The 17,691-nt window shown below is 42.8% G+C and overlaps 1 protein-coding gene across 3 annotated transcripts; it reads right to left on the bottom strand.

Moving 5' to 3' along the window:
* Positions 1 to 3,637: 3,637 nt before the first annotated feature.
* Positions 3,638 to 17,640, bottom strand: ATP5F1C (ATP synthase F1 subunit gamma). Of its 3 annotated transcripts, XM_032473806.1 has the most exons (10): positions 17,494 to 17,640; positions 12,492 to 12,526; positions 11,842 to 11,973; positions 9,613 to 9,817; positions 8,882 to 9,025; positions 8,697 to 8,761; positions 7,361 to 7,516; positions 6,864 to 6,960; positions 4,406 to 4,442; positions 3,638 to 3,782 (listed from the first exon to the last, which is right to left on the bottom strand). In XM_032473806.1, the coding sequence occupies exons 1-9, from the start codon at positions 17,547 to 17,549 to the stop codon at positions 4,436 to 4,438; spliced, it is 897 nt and encodes a 298-aa protein (XP_032329697.1). In that variant the 5' UTR covers positions 17,550 to 17,640; the 3' UTR covers positions 3,638 to 3,782; positions 4,406 to 4,435. The 3 variants fall into 3 exon arrangements, with proteins under 3 accessions (XP_032329697.1, XP_032329698.1, XP_032329699.1); XM_032473807.1 differs by lacking the exon at positions 4,406 to 4,442; XM_032473808.1 differs by lacking the exons at positions 3,638 to 3,782; positions 4,406 to 4,442 and having other exon boundaries at positions 6,860 to 6,960.
* Positions 17,641 to 17,691: the final 51 nt, after the last annotated feature.

Genomic DNA, 17,691 nt, shown 5'->3' with positions numbered 1-17,691 from the left:
GAGTACATACGGATGCCTGAGTCCAATCTAAAAACGCATCTCCCTCGCCTCCTCCCATTTCATATCTGCACTCCCTCCTGCCAAAGGGAGAACCCTGGTTTCAGTTACATCAGAGATTTGTCCTATAATGCCTTTGACTGATTTTTTTTTAAGTGCTTGTTCTCTTTTCACATGATTCACTCCATCGGTTTTAATGATTATTTCTATAAAGATGACTCGCTAAGACAACACTTTACCCCGCATTTCTCCTGAGCTTCATGCTAGTGTAGCTGACTGCATCCAGCAGACAACTCATGTCTGCTGGGGTACCCCGTGTACAACTCAGATTTAATTAATGGGTGATGGGTGTCAAAGCTAACCTCATCATTCTCTGTTCTTTGCTGTACACTTCAGAAGGGCGGGAACTGTGTTCATCTCTTTCACTAGTAAACGACCGATATACAGCACAGACCCAGCAGGTAGGCAGCGCTCAAGGAAGAAATGCCTTTAGAACCACTCATCTTGCGACAGTATGGAGAGTGGATTAGAGCACAGCCCTGGGACTGCGCTGAAAACCACCGAACTATGTACTGGGAAGAGGTGAATTTTACAGCGTATGAGTTCCATATCAATAGAGGAGTAATTTTTAAAAAGAGGATGCATTAGAGGTGAGGAGGACAGTGGACGCAAGGAAGCAAGAACCTCACCTAAGAGGCGTAGCGTGCAAGTAGGGAGAAGTGAGTGCTGAGCATCCGCAGACCCGTCAGGAGGACACAGGGTCCACAGACCCTGAAGGCCAGAGAGATGTGCAAAATATTCACAGCAGCATTATTTAGAATGATTCCAAGTTGGAAATAACCTAAAAACCCATCAACAGTAGAATTACTAAACTGGAAGATGTTCATAATGTGTGGTCGTATAAAACAATTTAAAAAAGAATCTGCTGTACACATAAGGGATGAATCTCACAGACATAATGTCCAATTTTTTAAAAGCAGACACAAAAGACTTCATACTGTATGATTCCGTTTACTTAACAAATCTATGGTGACAGAAGTCACGATTATGGGGACTTTTGTGGAGACAATAAAAGGGCAGGGACACAAAAGAGGCTTCTGTAATAATAGGACTTTTTATATCTTCATCTAGATGGCAGATAGGTGGGCATTTATACTTTACAACATTTTCTGAGCCATAAACTTACGAATTGTACCTTCTTCTGTAAATACACCATACTTCAATAAAAGTTTACCCCAAACCCCCCAAAAAGCCTTGTCACATTTTTTCCCCCTTATTTGCTTGTCTTTGCTCCGGACTGTAAGCTACTGTAAGCTCCTCCAGACTGTAGGGAAGTGTTTTAATTATTACCGTCGTATCTTCTGAATTTGAGTGCTGATACACAGAACATCAGTGATCACTTACATAGATCAGGCAACATTAATCACAGATACCACTCACCCCACGTCAGATGCTAAGTATTTTGCAAATGTTGACTCATTTAGTCCTCATAACCTTATGAGGTAAGTACCCTTTAATCCTCATTTTACAGATGATAGAACTGAAAGGTTAAGTAACTTACCAAAGGTCACACAGCTGGTAAGGTTTGAGCTGGGATTCCAACCCAGTTTGGTCCAAAGTCTATGCTGTTAACCACTGTTCTGTGCGTAGGACACTCATGTGTGGTTGGGAAAGTTAAATCCTTGCTAAGTTTTATTTCTCAAGACCCTATGCTGAGTCTGCTAGAGAGTAGTGAAAGAGAAATGCAAAATTTCTAACAAAACTGCCCTTCCTCCACATAATTACTTCCCTTTATATGTATCGCTAATTATAATGGTATTTAAAAACTTAAAAAAATTGATAGTACATTCTTATCCGAGCAGTTATACAAACTTCTAATTTGCAACACAAATGAGTTTGCCACTCATATGCAAAGAACTCTGATATTTCAATGAGAAAAAGATAAAAACGGGCAATGAATGAGTAGTCAATGATCTTTTCTTCACCTATCAGATCACTAAAGATAAAAAGACAAAGTTTCAGCGTGCAGGGGGGTTCAACTTTATACATTGTTAATTCAAGCTTACAATCTTTTCAGGAGCCATTTGGCAGTATCTATTAAATTTAAAAATGTACATAGTCTGAGTCATTGATTCCACTTCCAATAATTAAGTGTACTCATCCGAGTTCACAAAGACTTGCCCAAAGATGCTCGTTAAAGATCATCGTTGTGACATTTCAGAGCAACGCAGGTAAAGACCTAAAAGCTTTCAGAGAAAAACAAGTGTCACGAAGGCTCAGAAATCAAAATGGCTTCAAGACTTTTGAACTCACACGGAGGCCAGAAGACAATGAAATACCTCCAAAACTCCAAGGGGAAGTCCATTCCAACCCAGAATCCATACCCAAGCAAACTATCACTTAAACGTCCCAGGACAGACATTGCAAGACAAGCAAGGTCCTGACAGGTGTACCTTCCATCCACCTGGAAGAGGCGTACGCTGAGAGGGAAATGTGCGGCACAGGAAGTGAGACCCAGCCCAGGAGAAAGGCAAGGGGCACCCTCAGGAGGGCGGAGAAAACCCAGGACAGTTATGCACCCAAGAAAACAACCAGCAGAGAATCAGACAAACGGGGGCTGTGAGCCCCTCCCGCTGTCCTCGCTCAGGACCTGGGGGAGCTGCGGTGCTCAGCCTTCAGTTACTTATGTTGACAGTGCTGAAATTTCTGGTGTTCCTTCTCCTGTGTTGTCTGGAACGTGCAATTCACCTCCCAGAAGTGTTCTGCTACCCTGGAACCTGGGGGTGGGCCACAGTTAAGTTGAAGCAGCAAAATAAACCGGCAGGGCACCCCTCCCCTTGCCAGCGCCCGAGAGGCGTCTGTGCTTAGTTCGCATCGTGCTGCCTGGTGCTCGCCTGTCCAGCTGTCCCCACAGCCCCGTCCTCCTGGACAATCTCAGGGAAGCTGGAAAACGAGATTCTGAGGATCTGCTCGGTCCGTCTTCCCCTGCAGCCTCCTCCTGACGTGGCAGTGCTGCTCCGCACAGGCTGCTGGTTGCTGCTCCATGTTTGTATTACTCACTGTTCACTTTTATGAATAGTTGTTGGTAGAATAATAACGTGTGTATTAATTTAACAGGTTTTAAAAGTAACATACATTAAAGGGTTAAGTGAGAATAGGCTTTATATTTTCAATGGTTCTGTAGTGTTCTGTAATTAAGATACTACTTTTGTGATTTTAAAAAACTTAAGCTATTTTAAATAGGGAAAAACCCTGACATTTTGGTGTGGCCAGCTCGCTGTGTGGAATAGCTCAGGCATCCAACCTCAACGGTTATCTAAATGCAAATATGGAGTAAATATCCTACTGAAATGTTCCTCGGTCCTTGGAGAAGATTTTAAAATGTATGTAGTTAGCGTATGCCTGCGATTTTACCTCCTGCACCTGAGAAACAGCACATGACTCTGTGTGCTTCAGGGGGCAGGCTGTTTCTTGAAGGTGAGGAGGGCAGGCTTCTGAAGGTTGCCAGGGAACTGGGAAGTCAGGCCTCCTCGACCACTTTCTCACTAAGGCATTTTAGCAGCAGCACGTCCATACCTTGAAATGTTTTAACATCTCATCTTGAAAACTGCTGTTCTTCTATAATCAGAAAAGACAGTGATTTTCTCATGGTGAGTAGTTTATTGTAAGATAATTTACAAATATCTTGCTGTCTTTATTAATTTAAACAATGGACCAACAATTTCTTCCGACAAGGATAGCAGTTGCTAAAAACAGAATCAGCTAGTTGAATTTTTCTTCTTTACCTGAAAAATAAAGTACAGAACAAATAAAAGTCAAACAATGCTTTTCTTTGGAAAATAAAAATGTCAAGAGAAAATACCTATTTCAGTGGGGCTGAAAGAACTGACTCTACATAATAAAATGTTACCTGACACTAGTGTGTCCCAAATTTGCACCTGGGGACCCTTTCATGGGGTCTGTCAGGGCACAACTATTTTCATTATAATGTTATCTGCCTCTTTATTCTCATTCTCGAGAGCATGCGGTGGAGTTTTCCAGAGCCTACATGATGTGTAATATCAGAACAGAAGGAAGACAGAAATGGATGAGAAGTGAGCTGTTTTCTGTTAAGTCGGACACCATGGAGTCCTGAGACCAGGAAATCTGAGAGCCACTGCTCTTCACCAGCCTTTATTTAATACCTCAAAATAATGCTAATTCTCTATCCTTAAAGGTTATGTAATATATCTAAGGGGAAAAGCCCCAGCATGACCCACACGCCCCCACACGTTGGCTGCCGCTCGCAACAGCCCAGCAACCTCTCAGGGAACCGGCTCCACTGTTGCTAAATGAGCTTCAGTGACATCTGTGTGGGTTTCTTTTCTGACAGGGTGTGGGGACAGGGTGTGAAACAGTACCACTTTACCTCTTGTCTGAGGATGAAACTTGATTTTCATTAATTCCTGGGTTATTATATTAGAAGAAAAAGACAAACAAAACAAGCAGGTCAAGAAGCAATCCATGCTGGTTAATCATGTATAATTTCCAACTAAAAAAGCCCATTTCCTCACATAGTACCTTGAGTGTATCACATAAATACTTACCAAAATATTCCCTTAAAACAGATTCAATGATTATTACCAGAAGTCATAGACTTCAGTCTGGTTAGAAGCAATAAAACCATGTTCATGCAAGTAGGCAACACTATGAAAGCATAATTTAAACCACTGCTTTTTCTATAAGTAGCACACAATACATTAAAAAAACTTTTATGCCAGCAAATACTTGGCATGTCAAGAATTATGGTTTATTCATGCCTTTTATTTTATTACCAAATAGCCAAATGTGTCTGTATTAAATATTTAATGCAAACACATTTTGTATATTTAATACAATATATGTCTGTTTAAGCAGCAGGACAGACAGGGTACAGGGCATGCAAGTCCGTCCGTGCAAACCGTCCACCGTGGGGCTGCGCAGCTAGCTTTTACCAAAGGACTTAGATGGCCTTTCTAGAAAGTGAAAACTAATCAATTTCTAGTCATTTAAATTCTTTTTTAAATTCTTGATCTTTATGTCCCAGTCTCCCTCCCCTCATTTCCCCGAGGTTGCTACTTTTCAGTCCGGTTCCCACACTCCTAATCAAGGAAGAGCCTGGCCCTCAGTTCGGCAGAAGCTGTAGCCTCAGTCAAGTCCGAGCATCTCCCAGCCCCCGGGACCCTCAGAGCAGTCCTTCCCCCAGGCCTCAACGCTCCCCACCTGAGAGGTCAGCCGGGTTGAAAATACTCTATGGGACCCTCACATCAGCCCCGAGTTTAGAACACGACTGAGTTACAGGGAGAGTACCTTAACCACGCCCATCAAGCTAGGACTGGCAGGGCCACTCGTCACTGCCCTGGACCCTGCGAAGCTAACAATGCAGTAGTGACCAGGCTGACAGAGGGGCTGGTCTTAAACTCAGGCTCAAGAGCAAAACAAGATGATGGTGCTTAGGACAGCAAAGCGGATCGATCCAACCCACAGCCTACAGAACGGTCTCGACCAGGTTACTATGTCTGTGTGGCGTCCTGCCCATTCTTAGCCTCCAGAGACGAGACTCAAGGACCAACTGAAATGTCACCTTAGCAATGAACCTTTCCCTGATTCTTAAACAGACCCATGTTTCCATACACCCAATAAAATGCCATTTCCCCCTCTTCTGAGCTTTCAGTCCTTAATACTCATGATGCATCATTCACTGACTCAACAAGTATTTACCCAGGAGGTCTGCACCAGGTGTCGGGGCTATTGACGTGGATGAGACGCCCCCCGCCCCAAACCCGCAGGAGTTCAGACAGACAGGAGGGCAGTTCCTAACAGCAGAGTGGCACAGTGCAAGTGCTGCGATAGAGGCTAAAGAAGGCTGCCCCCAGAAAACCGTGAAGGGGGTTCCTGGGAAGAAGGCTCCCCCAGATCCATCAGGAAGGAGAAGTGGGAGTCACTTAGCTGCAGAATCAAGGGTGCAGGGGAAGAAAAGAGTGGCATTTCAGGAAAAAGAGCGTGCCGCTAAAAAAATATGTTTTTTTAACTCAGGAGAGAAATGACAAGGATCTGCATTAAGAAGGCACAAAGGGGAAGGAGTCAAGGGAGGTTTAGAAGGTAAAATTTACAGAACTTGGTGACCAATTTTGGGAGGTAAGAAAGAATGAGTCAAAGATAATTTACTACACATTTTATCTCTCGTCACAATTATCTGCATATTTTCCTTACTGTATTAACATGTAAAGGATCACACCCTTTAACCCTGTGCCTAGCATTGAATGAGGTACATACGGGGCTCAGTTTAATAATTTTAAAAACAGAATTCCCATTACCGTAAACCTAGTTTCACAAAAATTAACTATGTAGCTAGACAACCAGGACATCTTCTTGAGGGAAGTAGTATTTTAAGTACCACTGTAATACAGTAGATATGGGAAACTTAATTTTAAAAATTCCTAGACCCTACCTCCATTCAATGATTTATAGATTTATATAAAACCAAAACCAAAGCCAGTCCTGTAACTCAGAAAGCTTGGTTTATAATGTTTTAAGTTCCAAAGACAGATTTTATAACTATAATGAATTATCCACATCCTTATTCCTAAAACTTCAGGAAAGTGACAGGTACAATATACTGACTTCTAAAAGGAAGAAACTAAAGTCTGAATGTTTCAGCTGAAATCATCAGAAGGAACCAGAGATCCCATTTTTGTCAAATCCTTATAGTCTAAGACTAAGGATACAAGATTAAACAATGGATCATGTCACCTCTAGCAGGCAAAACGGACAACTTAAACATGCAAAGGTTGAACGGGCAGGCACAGGTGAGAAAAGAACTCTGAGGGCAAAGTACAGTTACTTACAGAGCTGCAGCACCAGAGATGATTTCAATCAGCTCCTTTGTGATGACAGCTTGGCGGGTGCGATTGAATGTCAAAGTCAACTTGTCAATCATTTCAGCTGCGAACAAAATAAAAGATTAGACAAGATCTAAATTTAGGAAAGAATTAGCTTAGGCACTAACTCATTCATAGATGTGTGCAGCTTAATTTAAAAATAAGAGATTTGGTTTCTTTTTGGGGACCATAATTGGCTGCTTGAGGAATTTCAGGAAGAAATTTTTCTGTCTTCCACGAGATACCCTTAAAAAGTACTTGCGCACTTCCTGCCTACCAAGAAAGATGTCACTTCCTTTGACGGCAGACAATACTACTCTATCTTTAAAGACTCGGCGGCAGAGCCCAGGACCAGCTGCCAGCTCTCTGGCTCCCTGGCCCACTTCAAGACCCTACTGTCTCCTGCCGGGAGGGGCCCCCTGCCACTCCTGCCGGGGGACTCTCGGGACGTGCTGCGCGCTTACAGGCGTTCTTGCTGGCGTTGTCCATGGCCGTCATCCTGGCACTCTGCTCACTGGTGGTGGACTCCTTCAGGGAGTAGTAGATGATGTTAGCCAGGCTGTACTCCTGGTAGTTCCGCAGCACGTCGGCATCCACGTCGTCATAGACACTCATACTCTCTGTTAAAGCAAGCGGTGGATCTCCCTGAAGCTACGCCGCGCAAACACTGAGTTAATCAACACAGCTTCCTAGTACGGAAGGCCTTGGTAATTACAGACAAGTCAGTGTGAGACTGGTTAAAAGACTCAGTCCTAGAAGCTTCATCTATTTCCATCTCACAGATTATAGCAGATTTTTGGCAAAATGATACTTCAGATGCCTTACTGAATAAAACTTAAGAAGCCGACATTTCAAGCAGCCTCACTACATCTCATGGCTACGACGTCCTCTGGACAGTGTCCGGCAGAGCGCCTGGCACAGAGCGCCCGACATGAAGGTTCAATAATGAAGTTAAGGCAAGAACTGAGACTATGCAGGGTGATATAAAAACCCTAGTTCAGCCATCTGATTATTGGAGAAATATGAAAGTGTCAGGAAAACGAGGGAGGGAAAGCTCCTCTGAGAACAGTGAAGAGTGGGAGAACTAGAGGCTGCTATGAATTTTAGTAATTACACTGTGACAATTAGCAGCACATTTCAACTTCATTCATCAGGGCAGAGTGGTGAAACAGTAGTTTTATCAGACTTCACATACAGTGGATTATATCTCTTATTTTATGTGCCATTAAGAAAAAAAACAGTCAATTAAAAACGACATGCAGGGACTGGGAGAAGCATCCTAATTTCAGAGACATTAAAATGTAAAAAAGTGCACATCTTAGAACGGATGAGATACATAGACGGGGGAGGCACAATCAGTGCTTGAATATTATTTCCAGGATGCTTCACTGTGCAATCATGACTTTATTCAAACAGCAAAAGGAAAGAACCGAGTTGTTCAACGTAAACTAGTTCAATTCTCCATTCTAGCGCTTCTGACTGTCTTGTGGGTGGAGGTTCCCATACATAAACTGCAAAGCCAATTTCTAGCCAAGTTCTTCCAACCCCCGAGGATAGAAATCGTCTCTAATGGGAGGCCCTCAATGGGTATCTAACTGTCTAATTAATCAAGAAGTAGAGTAAGAGGCGTCAAACAACGACTGGGCTATGACTTCACGGGAGCCTCTAACAGATGGTGACGGGAGCAGCCCAACATCATTTTGTTACTGCTGAAGAAAGCCATCCTGACAAAGAATGTTTCCCTAAATTGTGCAAACCTCTCCTTTCAACAGGAAAAAGCCTCATCACACAAAAACCTACCGGCACTTGCAACAGTGTCAAGGGAAAAGATGGGCTTTTCTTCTGTCTTGTAGGAGATGACAGACCTGGAAGGCAAAAGCAGAGGTAAATCCCAAGGCAATTTCTAAACTGTTAGCAGACATTTCCTTAATTTAAAAATCTGAACATAAACATAAAAAAGCTTGAGATTTCAAAAATTTTCTTGCCTGAATCGGTTAAAGATGATAGACCCTTCATCAAATTCATATCCAGAATTTAACAATTCAAGGGCAATGACTGACGCATCCCCAAAGGTAGGGGGCCTCCTTCCTACTTCTTTGAACGTCACCAGAAACTGGTCAGAATGAGTCCTACAGGAAAATGAAGAGATCACATAAAATAGTTTAACAGGACACTTCTGCTGAAAGAACACAGGGAACATGGAAAAAATACTCTCACTATGGATCAAGCTGTTTTTTTTTGGGGGGGTGGGGTTCATGGAATTAGGTTGTTTCATACACTGTCATGATCATTCCTTCCCTTTAGCACCTGCCAGGAACTAAGGACCGACAACCAGGCCTTTGTTGTCTTCCGTCTCTCTGCCTTTACTTCCCTTCTTCTAATCCTAATCAACTGTTGTTCATTTCTGACATTTCCAGGCTGTGAGAGCTCCTCAGAGTCCTCATTAACAAAAAAAAAAAAGTCAGTAGCTTCTGATAGCCCCAGTGTATTCCATTTATGGTTTGGAAGGAGAAGCAAAAGACAAGTGGAGAACAAGGGCAATCTACACATTCTAATATGTCATGGAGAAAAGAAAAACAAAACCAAACCCTTCTGTGCATATAAAATGGTAACAAAAAAAAAAACCCAAAAAACACCTTTGCTTAAATAAACTATCAAACTTCCCTTTATTCACACTTGCGCCCTTTTGAACATCAATAATACAGACTTCAGTCACCTCTGAAGTATGCCCCTGATTTTGTCACCAACTCCAACAATCTTCACTTCCTTCCCAGCCGCCGCGAGGCTGGCCACCTCGCTCTTGATCTGTTTAGCAATCGAGGAGTGAATGGCGCCGCAGAGCCCCCGGTCCGAGGACACGCCGATGAGGAGGTGTTTCTTCTTGTCTTCAGGCACTTTAATATCTGCCTTTTCATACAGAGCTTAAAAAAAAAGACTTTTTATATAATTACACTAAATACAGCAATAATCCCTATTAAACTGACGCCTCAGTATAACCAAGTGCACTTATTTCATTTACTATCAGGCTGAAAACCATAAAGGATTAAATCTCTGAATGATGAAGGTCCAAGAGTCAACTTATCTTAAATACTGACTAAAAGAAATCGCTAGAACAATTAAAGAACTTGTAAAGAGGCCAGACTTACACAAGTGCCAACTTAGATTTACCAACTTCCCAAAGAATGCAGATCTTCAGTGTGCAGCTGACAAAGCAGAAAGCAAACGTTACGGAACTGCTCGCACAATCTGCACACCGAGCTTTACTGAAAACTGCTAATGGTAAAACAACGGATGTGCCACTTTGGGGATTACTGTAACAACCTCACTTTGTTCGTCCGGTCTTCCTAGCAGCGGAAGCCAAGAGGCATTTAAATAGAATTAAATACCATACATTTTACTGAGGAAATGCCTGTGAGAGAAAACAGGAGGAGAGTCAGAAGAGCATCACCCCACGAGGCTGGTCTGACCAGGGGGAAGAAAGGTGGGGTGGCAGCTTCCTGGACCGCCATGCAGGGCTGCCGGGGAGCCCTAGTCTCCCCAGAACATGCCGGCCTGAGCATCCTGCCCGTGCTTGGTTGCTGGCCCGGAGCAGCACCTGGGAAGCACAGCTTGGGTGCGAACACAGGGTGGGCTCAGCGGTGCTCCCCGTGGCTGCGAAATGCCCCTTCACGGCTGCCACGTCCTCCCACATCAACCAAATTCCTACTATGACCTTTTTCAGTAGAGAGCAGTGGTTCTCAAACTTCAATCCCTGAGGCCCTTCCACAGAAACCAGAGACAAGTAAATACTCAATTTCAAGGTTCAGGAGGATGGAGAGAATACTTGTCTCTTTTTATGTTTTATATTGTACAGCATAAAATGCCTCTTTAAAGTTCTTAAATATTTAAAATGATTAGCCATTTAATATCTAGCAGTTAGTATTTTTTGTAATTTAAAAGACTGTACCACAAATACTCTAATCAGATATGCAAGCCAGTTTCTTCTTTATTAGATAGTTTGGTGATTATAGACTTTTGGGGGGAAACAGATCTATTACACTTACTCATTTTAGCAAGAAGGGTGAATAGTAAATGACTTCCCCCTTTTAATAAAAACAGGCTAATTTACCAACCAACATTTAGTGGGCCACCAACTAGGTGCTTACCATTGTGCTGGGCAGAGAACGGGACTCGTGAGAGCAAACGGCTAGGACTGACAAGAAGGGCTAAAACTAACCCAGCAAGTCTCCCCACACCTGCTCCTTGAAACTCAACATGGCAGAAAGCAAGGAGCCATTTCCACTGGGGCCCAGTGCTGTCTTTCTCTCAGCAGCATTCTCTTTAGCAGTGTAAATCCATGTTTAAAAAAGATGAACAGCACAAGACAACTGCTACACCAGGTAATTTACATCTAATACACAGATTATTCACACAGATAATGCAGATACATTTTCTTCAATTTGGAAATGAGCAAACTTTGCCCTCTTCACCACTGACGTTTAAACACTGCACTCATGTGCTCAGAGTCAGACCCAAGACCACTTGGTCAGCTTCCATGGCAGGGCACCCCCTCCCCACCCTGCAGTCCTAAAAGATCACATAACGGTGCAACAGGATGAAATCAAGTGTTTGCATTGGATGCACTGTACTTCCAAGTTCTTTTGATGGCATGTTCAATAAACTGGGAGTTTCCAGAATATTTTAAAAGCAAACGCAGTCACATACAGTGGTCAATTAATCGACAGGCTCTGGTGCCAAGCCACACAGGTGCACTTAGACTGCAGTGTGCTTCAGTTTTTCTCATCTGCAAAGCAGGGGCCCTAACAGCTCCCCCCATCGCCCTGGGCTGCTGCACGTAAGTACTCTGAGCAGACCTGCCATCACGTGAGCACCAAATAAAAGTCCCAAGCAGTGACCTCTCTGCTAAAAGATTCTTCATCATCCGTGAATCGCAGCCTCCTCTTACCCAAGGATCCTATTCCGTACACTCGGGCTGGTTTCAGCTCCCTCTCAGCCCGGGCATATTTTGCTGCTGCCACCATTTTCATAGACTTGGTAATTTTCTGGATGTTTTTGATCGACTTTAGTCGCCTGGTAACTGGAAAAACAGAAGTGCTGTGTCAAGATAAAGACGTTATCATTTCATTTGTGAATTTATTGAAATATTTTCCTAAACTGCAACATAGACTAATTAGCAGTCAGGCTATCAATTAACAGCATGATGCTAAACTACGCTTAGTGTTAGGATGAGTACTAGTCAGACCTCGGACAGGACCAGCAAAACGGCTACAAAAGAGAACAGTAAATTATGCATTTAAAACATTAAATGGGACTGAAAATGGCCTTTAGCCACATATTTCATAACATCTTATACACACACAGAGAATCGTTCTTTCTAGTTGTCATTACCACTCTACAGAGAACAGGGGCAGAACCACCACAGGTCACCTCACACTGGTCTTTTCCAAAACCAGCTCAATGTCTCACACGTATAACATAGATTGATTTTTGTCAATTCTGACGAAATATACAATGAACTAAATCAGCACATTTTCAAAAATATTATCTGTCAAAATTTAGTTTTTCTTAATTCACATATGGAGATAAAGTACTTACTATCTTTCAAGGTTGCCATATTTCGAACTTGGATCCTGAGAATAAAGGTGGTAAAAAAATTTTTAGCTTTTTGAAAAATAGCTCCATGATACAAGAAAAACTTTCCAAGTTAATATATCTATTTAAAGTGTCCTATAAAGAAACTATCAAATATAAGACTCTGCTTATGCGTGTGTGTGTGTGTGTGTATATATATATATATATATATATATATATATATATATATATATATAAATTCTCACTACTGATACCAACCCCCTATATCAAAGGCCTCATCCTATGTGACAGCTAGCAAAGCTTCCACCGACCTCACAAGGGCATTCACACATGTCCTAGTCTCGCCCCCATGTCTCTGCCTACACTGTTTCCATAAGAAAAGTCCTCCCCTGGTTGGGCTGTCCAATTGCACTTAAAATCAAGGTCAGCCACCTCCAAAAAGCATCTCTCAGTTCTTAAGGAAGTTCCTGATTCCTTGAGTTCACCAAGACCGTTTCAAATAACACTTAGGGTCAATCACACATCCTAACATGACCACATGTGGGAAACCAGTTTATTTAAACCGATTCTTAACTCTTCCAGCTCAGTTCAGCAAGCATTTACGGAGCAGCTACTCTGCTCCAGGACGTGGTCTCTGACAAGAAGCATATTTTTACCTCCTAAACAATATACATGCAAATTTAGATTTACATAAAATTCATATTGAATATTTTCTACAGTCTTTAAATTGCTAATGCATAAAAGCCAAAAGGATCTGACCTAAAAGTACTGCTAGTGGAAGATAAATGAGAGGACCTGCTGCCCACTGAAGACATGTTGTCAAATACACAATATCTTTCAGCTCCTAAGTCCACAAAGTACTCGTGTTGGTCTGGAAAGCTCCACGGGAGAACTAAAGAATCAACAAATTTGTGCATAAAGAAGGAGGGCCTCAGGAGCGCATCCTGGGAACTGGATGGGGTTTTGAAGCTGGAGACGTAACTTGGGTTAGTAAGTTGAAATATTATTTTATAGGTAGCAGGGAAGGGATGAATGCTTATAAGCCCACACATCAGTTTAGTCTTTCAGTAAAGTGTCTCAGATGGCACTGAGAAGCCCAAAATGATAGTGAATGTGGATGACACGGAGGCCAAGTAAGGGGCTGCTTGCAGCTTCCAGACAAGAGAAGGCAAGAACCTGGACTGAGACACCGTACTAAAAAATAGACTTAAAAAGTCTATTACCAAAAAAAATGCAGGTTGTGAAATGAGATATGATGGCAGTTTAGAGATTATATGGGCTTATGTGCATAAAAATAAGTCTGAAAGGTCATCACTAGAACAGTTTTCTCTTGATTTATACATCTTACTACTGGTATTAACCAGGCATAGAGAAAGAAAAAGAAAAGAAAATACGAGGAAGGAGACTATATGAAAAACACTAGGTTTGGTTATAAAAATGGATGCACTAAAGGAAAAGATGAAAGATGCCGAATACTGAGGAGTTCCGCTAGTTCAGAGTGCCGACTCATCACCACAACGACCATCCCATCAGCATGTTAACAGCATCCCGGGGATGATTTTTTTTTTTGGAAGAACGTTTTTGTCCCAAACCTTCTAAATTTAGAGACTATAAGGACCGAGGGTCTTCTGTGATTCTTTGTTACGCACATTCCCTAATTTCCTGTTTAGCCTTTAGTTCTAAGGTTCTTTATTTCTTTAAAATTATTTTTTTAAAATCATTTTTTTTTAAAAAAAAGCTTTCTTTTTAAAGTACAATTTGAGTACAAAATAACTATGAACTAATCTGAACTCTCTTTAGGGATAGGGTGCCCTACCGAATATACAGTTTTTGCAAATGAGAAGATAAAGGAAGCTGTGAATCAGCTGTGGGTTCTGGAAAATTGCATCATGTCGTGAGAAATCTTTAGGAGGTTATCTGAGAAACTAGAAACATTAAACACAGTGGAGGGCACACCACACAGATAGATGGTGGATTTACCATCACCTACCCTGACCACATGGCATTGTTAGAAAAGCTGAAGATTTTCAGTGGAGGAGAGAGTTGGGGAGGTTGACAGATGAACGATTTATCATGAAAGAATTTTAAGGAGTATATAATGCTGAATAATATAAAAATTAAGGAGGAAGTAGCATCTGCTAATTCCTAGGGAAGAGAAAATTATGAAGTACGTCTAATTCAAATATTGAATGCCTGCATGAAAGTCCACCTCCCGCCTCTCCACCAAATGACTCCCTTGAACTTCACCGCCAACACTACCCACAATTCAGCCTTGTTAGGCTCTCACCTTCACGCATTACACTTCATGTAAAAAGCGTATGTATAAATTCACTTTCATTTTTCAATGGACACATCTGGATCCCCACAAGCATCTGATCCTCACGCTTACCCAATGAATTTTGTACTATCATTTCCCCCATTTAACTGATGAGGAAATGGCACACAGACACTGAGTAACTTGCCCAAGGCCACGCAGCGAGGTGAATGGCAGTCAGGGTTCAAATCTGGGAGGTTTGGCACATACTGCTGCCTCTCATTCTCACATTTTTTTTTACATTTAAAAGCAAGTATCTGCTACCCCAGTCTCAGAGGACAACCCTTTTCTCTCCTGAAATGCCACCTCTTCCTTTTCAGTATATATAGTTCAACTTATGGCCATTGGTTTCCTATTATAAAATAGTTCGATTTTAGAGAATGTGGAACACTAGGAACTAGAAATGCATTTCCCCACGATTTCAGACAGAAAAATCAGAGACTCTTTTTTCCCCAAATTTCTTACTTCCAATTTCTTAATTTCCAAAAATTTAGGGTACTTTACTGACACCCCAAACAACAATTAAAATAATTTCACTATAGTTTTAATTAAGCCTAATGTTTAACATTGGTATGCTAACCTCTCTGAAACAAAAACTATAATAACAAACTGCAATTTAAAAAGCTTTCAGTAACCAGAACAGAACCAAGAAAATGCCTCTTCGTGGTTCCGTAAAGGCAAAGGTGTATTTCCCTGCCAACTTAATTATGTGGCGTGCGAAACATGAGGTTGGTTTTAATTCCTGAATTTAAAAGGCAATTACAGGGGGCAGGGTATAGCTGAGTGGTAGAGTGTCTGCTTAGCATGCAAGAGGTCCAGGGTTCAATCCCCAGTATCTCCAGTAAAATAAATAGACCTAATTACCACTCCCCCACAGATTTTTTTAAAATTAAAAGGCAATTACAGCGATTAGGAAGGTTAAAGCAGAAGAGGCAGGAAAGACACCAGGCACCAAGAGTGATGGACTATATGCAAAGGAAGACGACAGAGTATGCTTTCCACAGTGGAACAGCAATGCTTAATGAATATTCAAACCTACCAACTGAAAACCAACACTCCAAAGAGATTAAAGATTAAGGTCAGGACTTGGACATTTATTTGCTGCGTGAGGTCCCAGTTTAAGCCCCCAGCAGCAGTTATCTCAGGCGGAGAGACAGCTTAAATGATCCCTTATTAGAAGATCTTCAAATTATCTCACAGGTTTTTAAAAAAAGTTATTTCTATAATTTTACGTAAAATATTTTGTCCTCATTTCAGCAACTGTCCAGTTTTAAAAGATCAACTTGGATGATTTAAGGTTCTCAAAATATTTACAGGTAACATCAATGCACAACAAGATGGGAAAGAAATAAGGCTGATGTTTGCAGAGCACCCCTGCCTGGCAGCGATGGCTCCACAAAGCGCACTAGGACCACGTCTATTTGTGTACCACCGCATTTTAGCGCTTCCCACAGTGCCAACTTGGTGCAGGGAAAGCACCCAGCAAATGTGTGCTGAGTGATTAAGAAACGGGACAATCTTTACAAGTGAGAATCTGGCTAAGGCGACTTCCTAATTCTCATGAATTCTCCTTCAATATTAGGGAGGGGAAAATCTGACTTCCAAATCCACCAACATTCGTATATAAGTTTTTCACAACAGATTTAATTACTTATTACCCTGAAAATCTTTTGTTATAAGTTATTTGCTGCATAAAAACGTTACCTATTTCAATAATGCTTTAGAGTCCCTTCTTGTAAGTTAGGATACAAAGATCTAGTTTAGCGCATGACTCCTTAGAATTCTCCTTTCCTGTAAAACCGCGGAAGGCTACACACAGCCTAATAATCCCCTTAGCACCGTGTCTGCAATTCTTTCAGACTCTTGTCTTCGCTCCAAGACATTTCATATTATTACAGGGTACCACCGCAAACCAACGTTTATCTGCCTATTCCTAGGCCTTCTTATGTGCAGGGTTTTTTTTTTTCTTTTTTCGGGAACCAATGTTTAAAATCCTTAAAACGTGCATGGCAGTTGACAGATGACGCTTACAAGTCCATCTATCTTCTTCTCTTGGGGACCTCGGGGCGATGTCATGACCTTGCAGGGTTACTGCTTCGGCAAAACGGTTTCAAGATAGTGCTAGGTGTCCCTCCCTTCCTCGCCAACAAAATTTTGAGGGCCCCTCTGCAGCCCATGAGGACACTCATTTTATCCTCCTGTGCCAAGCAAACGCCGGCTGCGCGGTCGGTGTTTAATACACATTCCGGGTTGTTGCGCTCTGCACTGGAGGGCTTCCAAAGGCCTCAAGGACAAAAGGCACACTTTAACCTTCCCAGGACTTCCCTCCCCGTGTTAAGGAGCCGGGGTAAGGACTCCTCGATGCTCGCGGCCTGACTCCCTAAGGATTGTCACTGAGTGAATCCAAGACCGCCCTGAAATTAACTCGGACCCCGATGACCACTCCTCGTGGCCTTCACCCCGCCCCACCCCGCGTCAGGAAACGTGGCTGGACTTCGCTGTCTCCGCGGCCCCTTCGCGCGCCCTTTCCCGGTTCCGAGCGCTTCCTGAGCCCGGGCCTCTGCGGGACGCGGGCCTCGCAGGCCCTGCGACCCTTCTTCCGTCCCACTCGCCTCCACTCGCTCCCCCTGCCCCTCGCCCGAGCTCTTCCCTCCCTCGCAACCCTCCTGTCCACACCGCAAGCTGCCATACCATTGCGGCTGCACCGCCCAGGCGGAGAGCCCTGCGATGCCGGCCAGAGAGAACATGGTGATACCCGCCCGGCTGAAGGTCGGTCAGACAGGCCTCAGGGCGCGTGCGCGGAGGCTTCCCGGCGCGCCCAGCCCACCCCGCGCTCTCCTTCAATCCCACTTCTTCAGCCTCGCGAGAATTTGGGCCCAGCCTTCCGAG

Source organism: Camelus ferus, chromosome 35 (assembly GCF_009834535.1).
Source record: "Camelus ferus isolate YT-003-E chromosome 35, BCGSAC_Cfer_1.0, whole genome shotgun sequence".
NCBI lineage: Eukaryota > Metazoa > Chordata > Mammalia > Artiodactyla > Camelidae > Camelus > Camelus ferus.
This window is presented reverse-complemented; position numbering and strand designations above follow the sequence as displayed.

Excerpts from the sequence above, each read along its gene's own strand:
- ATP5F1C (XM_032473806.1), bottom strand. The coding sequence starts at position 17,549 with ATGTTCTCTCTGGCCGGCATCGCAGGGCTCTCCGCCTGGGCGGTGCAG. Across the intron at positions 8,762-8,881 it reads ATCATCTTTAACCGATTCAG|GTCTGTCATCTCCTACAAGA; the intron begins GCAAGAAAATTT and ends TTTGCCTTCCAG. Across the intron at positions 6,961-7,360 it reads CAACGCCAGCAAGAACGCCT|CTGAAATGATTGACAAGTTG; the intron begins GTAAGCGCGCAG and ends TTTTGTTCGCAG.